Here is a 6,000-nt window from a genome sequence, read left to right on the forward strand (position 1 = left end):
TACACTATGTTTTATATCTATGCCAAATTTAACGGAGATCCGTTCGGCAGTTTAGGTTACAAGCTCTAACAAACATCCACCGAACTTTCGCATTTTTAACCTTTAAATGAGCACTGTTTTATAATTACAACATAAAAAAAATATATAAATTTGGGTGCGAGTTTTTTTATTTTTCCTTTATATAATACCGATCTTTCAATCAATATGATTTTTCCTTTATATAATACCGATCTTTCAATCAATATGATTTTTCCTTTATATAATACCGATCTTTCAATCAATATGATTTTTCCGGAATGTTTGGAAAAATCACGCATTCAAGGGACAATATTAGTAAGACGTAAGATTTATTCCCATTCCTTCATAACTCTATCCCAATCTTCATCAGCGATGAAAGGTTTGTCGATGCACGCGATCATGTACTCCCCGCAGAAGATGCACTCGCTGGCCACGATGTCGTCTATCTCGTTGCGTATGAGCTCGCGGAGCGGCAGCCCGCTGGCGGTGGCGGCGGACAGCTCGGCGCCGCTCAGCACCGCCAGCCGCCGCTGCAGATCGCTCAGCTTGTTGCGGCGAGCTGGACCTGATCACATCGACATTTCAATCTGGTCATATATCAGACAATGATAAGTAGATTTTTGTTCAGTAAGCCTTGTTAATCTATACTCTATACTAAAAAGCATGAACACACACTACTTCGTGGTGTAGGATAAAACGTAGCGCGCAGGGAACAGGAAGCAGTAAATAGACACTGACTGAGGGTGTGGTGTATCTCAGCGAGCAGGCAGTCGGCGTGGAAGCGGTGCGCGCAGGGGAACAGGTAGAAGGGGCGCAGCAGCAGCGCCAGCTCGCAGGCGCAGCACGTGTCCGACACCGACACCACCACGCTGCGGTTGCGGAACGACTGGATCTCGCCGCGCACCTACAACATAACACCGTCACACCACTTCAACGAATGAAAGGAAGATGGGCCCCTTCAATCACCTCATGGTATTTTATATTCAACACTATCTTCAATCTCCCCAACTTTATCCTATTCCCGTAGGGTCAGCACGTCAGGTTTTCCTCCTCCAACTATCATCCATCACCTCAGTCATCATCTTCTTGATCATGTCACCTTTCCCGCAAGCTTACTAACTCATTATTAACTTCCTTCTTGTTACATGTGATTCATCCCTCCTCATAGCACGCTCCTTCATGCTCTTCAACACTATGTAAAACATATGTTGTGTGTATGTCACTATGTAAGTACATGTATTATTATTTACTTTTATAACAGTGATCAGAAGAAAATTACAATCAAGAGAACAAAGACATAAGTAAATACTATATTTACTCACACATTCCGCAGACTTAGTTGCTTCCTCCATCTCCGCTTTCAGGTCTTCTATTTGTGTATTATACTCCTAAAATATACAGAAATATAAAAAAGCTACTAACTACAATAGTACAGAAATAGATTAGTTTCTTGTTTAAGAGTTTCCTTACTTGAAGCGACTGACAAATAGGTTCCCTGAAATGGTCTATAGTGACTACATCGCTGAAGAACGGCAGGATGTCTTCAATTTTGATGAGAGGACATTCTTGTAATAGGCTCATTGCTTCCTTTAAGTCTTGGTTTTTTGTTATAACATGTTCAGCTGAAAAAAAAGAGTCGTTTTTATTGCTTTTTACTTCTTTACAAGGAACTTATTTGTAAGTACAATTAGGGAATCTGGTGGTGAGTTAACATTCAAATATTAATATTTTGTTTTACACTGAGACGACGTGGAACAATAATAATTCGCAACCTTTAATATCTATGCGAAAATGTAGGTCAGTAGAACACGGCTAATTTTCTATCTTGTTTTCCGCAACTGCTACCTAATTGATAATTTATCAGAAAAGGTGGAGTTGTGTAAGATGCAAAGGATTTCTTTAAGTGTATTTCCGACAGTACAGTCACGGAAATACACGGTATTCTACTTTAGGAAAACTTTCCTTGTTTGTTGCAACAAGATATACCTTGCGTCTTCCTAAAATAGATAACAGTGAGTGTAAATGAAGGGATAATAATAAAAAGAAACTATCCCTGTATCACTAACGTTTTTCTTTGTACACATACATCAAGCGTTGTATTAGCTTTAGTTCTTCGTTTTATAAATGTTGAAACGATTGTAGCTTTTGAGATGGAACACTAACATTTTCCCCGACTGTACCTATAGTGAGCCATAGCGTGCGCTGCATCTCCGTGTCCTCGGGCATGGCGGCCACGCTCTTGGCCAGCGCCACGTCCACGTCCAGCGCGCGCCCCACCGCCGCCTCCCACAGCCCCAGCAGCGCAGACAGCTTCACACACGCTTCCGGCACGTTCTTCTCGCGACAGACCCTGTAACACATAAGTCACTGGATACTATAAAAACTTCATCTCATTAAGATTCAAAAATATATAGAGGAAGCATAGTTGACACACTAGAAACATTTTGCATGAAATCTCAAATAGATAGTCAAAATTACAAACAAATAATTCAAACACTGAGATGAGTCTCGGAGTATTAAATTTGACATTTAGATATTACCGTAAAAAGAAGTTACCTGTGAAAAAATGTTATTCCCTATGTCCAGTCTATCAATATATATATATATATATTTTTTCAATTTACACACCCCCTTAGTTTAATAACGATAAAATGTGTAGACTATAGCATGTGAAAAGTGTAGGGCTATTTATTGAATAAGTGATTATTAAAAAATATACTGTGATCGCTGACTTCCTACATAACAAAGTGTGTGTTTACACTTTATTATATTATTGTAGATATAAATGTAACACACTTGTAAGTTCAACATTACACATAGAAAGAATGACTCACCTCAAAGCATAATGTACATCAAAATTAACCATTTCCAAACTCTGCCCCTGTCTAGATAGATACCGCATCAACGCTGGCTTGTTCCTCTCAGCGTACAATGTTAATAAATAGTTATGAATTGCCTTATCCTTCCCGTTAAAGTTCTGCACTATATACTCTAAATATCTTATTATTTCTTCTACATGCTTATCATCATTCTCACAACCAAGGAAAGCCGGCAACAGTTTCGAAGGTGCAAGACTAGGACCTTGAGAGATGAGAGAATCGACGGTGTGTTTTGGCGCGGCCTCCATAAGCATCGGCGCGAACTGATAGTACAAATCTGGCCTTCGTAACCCCTGCAAGATCTTCAAAGCCTCTAAATAGGATTTCTTATAAATGTTCTGTTCTATAACATTCTCGTAATCTTCATTGATTATTGTCAATTTGATCAGATTATGTTTATCACCGTAAGAAGCCATAAGATCGTATATCACCGACTTTACGTGATGCATGCAGTTCATCACTTTAGGTTGCAAGAGAAACATTTCAAAGTCGCTCTGTATCCGACAGTATTCATCCGAATCCTCTTTCCCCTTCCGTCGTAAGTATGCAAGTTGAGACAGATATAACTCCGTCATCCAAATTACGATCATTGAAATCAATGTCTTATCGTCTTCATTTAGAGCATCTAGTCGTTTGGCTAAATAAAATTTAAGAGCATTCGTTTGATTGACTTCTAAAAATTTGAGACATACAGTTTCAAAACTGCATTGAGTCTCTGCAAATATTTCGACACTTTTCTCATATTCACCCCTGGAGAAGAGTAATTCTGCTTGTTTCACGTTTATAATGTCTATAAACGCTGGATTGTTGTGACAATACTGTTTCGCTAAATCAAATTCTTCCTTATCTGTATAAATTCTCCATACATTTCTTTCTTCGCGAATCACTTTGTATCTAAAGACGGCTTTATCGGTGACCGCCCAAATGGTCCTTCGAGCCGGATCTTTGACGACATTTTTTAATTTTCCATGAGCATCCGAATAAGTGTCTTGGTACACAAGTTCTTGGTTTAAAAGAGAAACTACCTTAACTTTGTCAGAGAACATAAGAATTGCATGGAATTCAGTTAATACAAAAGCCAACGGCGTCTTTTCGGATGCATCAACTTTCTCAGTGACAAGGTCTTTTGTATCTACTTTTTCTACTGGATAATTTATCAGCTCACCTTGAGTGAAAAGTGAGTTGGAATTTTGTTGGGAAGATGGATCTAACTGTAAATAATAATTTTAAGTAGAATTTTCTAGTTACCAATTTCAAGCACACTAAATAAATTCTAAAACTAACCTGTCCATAGAATATTCCTGGTTCCGTCAACCATGCAAATGTCTTTGGTGTATTATCTTTGTCAAAGTAAAATTGTAGCTTAGAGTATTTCAATGTGGATGGAATCTCCTGGAACCCTGTCTCCGTTGTGGTCAGATATGTATAGAATAATGACTGAAGGGATGGCTTATTATCAGTGATTACTGCATTGCCAATAAACTGATACAGTCTTGTTGGTGTTGTTACAAATATGTAATATTTTGATGTATTGTTGATTCTATTAAATTGAATCCCAGTTATTGGTGTATCTGCACCTTTACCAATATCGAAAATCTAAAAATAAATCAGAAGTAAAACCTTATTAAACATAGTTTCCAATTTGTAGCTAACTCTAAAGAAAATTTGAATAATTCTAAACAATAAATTGAAAAATATTACCAATCCATCAACTTCCTTGCCTCCATAAAGAGGTAAGTAATTGGGCAGCTTGCATAGAAAAAACAATCAATAAGTATAGATCTACAGATCACATAATTTAAAAGAAAAAACTCATTAAAAACATTAACATCGTGCACAGACCAAAAATTAATATTACACTTCAAGTTCGTAAGAATGAAGCATTCGAGCAAGTCATATATGGCTTCAAAAATCAATTCCCACTGCCGAGTTTAGCATAAAAATTGCAAGCTACAATAAAATTTAATTGCACTATACATACTTGTCTCCAATACTGACTACCAGAAAACATTTTATCATTATCTGCTTCCAATTCAGTTTCAAGTAAAAGTCCATGTGATGTTCCCAGCAGTATTGGTCCTGTAGTAGCGACAGAATTATTCTCATAATTCCAGCCAACTTCGGTTACTTCATAATTCTTTGATTTGCTGACAGATTTGGGTTTGCTTCGAGATCGATGCAGATAAATAAGTTCTGGATACCCTTCTTTGTTTCTTGCAGCAAAAGCCAAAAGTAAATGTTGTCCAAGAGGGTCCAGAAATATGTTAGAAAGCTTTGTGTTGGCTTGTACAAATTTCGCATAGTGGATTTCTGAAATCAATATATTGTGACAAAATTAAAGACCCATATTATTTTATTTGTTACTGATTTACAACCATGTTAAAACAATCTTACTAATATTATAAATACAAAAGTTTAGATGGATGGATGGATGGATGTTTGTTAAAGTTTGTAGCCTAAACAGTTGAACTAATCTTGATTAAATTTGGCATATTTTTTTTTAATTCCACGCGGACGAAGTCGCGGGCGAAAGCTAGCTGTATAATAATAACTTATGGACTTAAACATAAAAGATAGGGATGGGAGAGGTAGATAGTACTTTGATTATTTTTGAATGATATTCAGACCTTCATGCTGATCAGGCACTTTTAAATCCAATCGAAAAAGTTTCCCATTGGCCATAGCAAGTACTAGATAGTCGCTAGCTACAGCAACATGAGTGATGAGATCTGATGGATTGAAGTTCATTTTCTGCTTTGAGAACATGGGCGTGTTATCTTCCATTTGCATTGTTATATATCCAGACGACGTCATAGGTTCAGATACTGGTTCCGCCCTTTGTGAAATTTGCGAAGCTTGTTCCAGTTGATCGAAAATTGAAGTCATTTTATCACTTCTCAATCAAATGATGTTAAAAATAAGACGTCGCAATTTACGAAATCAATATTGGATACTATGCATTACCACAAAATATTTAAGAGAACACATTTACTTTTGTACTTCAACGTTGCTGAAGTAAAAAGCAATATAAATAATTCGAAATATTATTTTTCCTTAAAAAGATTTCATTAACAATTTAATTTTTTGACTTTGACAAATAGGA

General features: G+C 36.8%; 1 protein-coding gene across 1 annotated transcript; it reads right to left on the reverse strand.

Moving 5' to 3' along the window:
• Positions 1 to 246: 246 nt before the first annotated feature.
• LOC106107338 (vacuolar protein sorting-associated protein 18 homolog) lies at positions 247 to 5,976 on the reverse strand. The gene is made up of 9 exons (XM_013288159.1): positions 5,525 to 5,976; positions 4,879 to 5,207; positions 4,182 to 4,493; positions 2,853 to 4,108; positions 2,199 to 2,368; positions 1,489 to 1,640; positions 1,341 to 1,406; positions 757 to 922; positions 247 to 583 (listed from the first exon to the last, which is right to left on the reverse strand). The coding sequence occupies exons 1-9, from the start codon at positions 5,781 to 5,783 to the stop codon at positions 348 to 350; spliced, it is 2,946 nt and encodes a 981-aa protein (XP_013143613.1). The 5' UTR covers positions 5,784 to 5,976; the 3' UTR covers positions 247 to 347.
• Between the last annotated feature and the right edge of the window lie 24 nt (positions 5,977 to 6,000).

This window comes from Papilio polytes, unplaced genomic scaffold (genome assembly GCF_000836215.1).
Source record: "Papilio polytes unplaced genomic scaffold, Ppol_1.0 DF822067.1, whole genome shotgun sequence".
Lineage (NCBI taxonomy): Eukaryota > Metazoa > Arthropoda > Insecta > Lepidoptera > Papilionidae > Papilio > Papilio polytes.

Excerpts from the sequence above, each read along its gene's own strand:
- LOC106107338 (XM_013288159.1), bottom strand. The coding sequence starts at position 5,783 with ATGACTTCAATTTTCGATCAACTGGAACAAGCTTCGCAAATTTCACAA. Across the intron at positions 5,208-5,524 it reads AGTGCCTGATCAGCATGAAG|AAATCCACTATGCGAAATTT; the intron begins GTCTGAATATCA and ends TATTGATTTCAG. Across the intron at positions 4,109-4,181 it reads CAGGAATATTCTATGGACAG|TTAGATCCATCTTCCCAACA; the intron begins GTTAGTTTTAGA and ends TATTATTTACAG.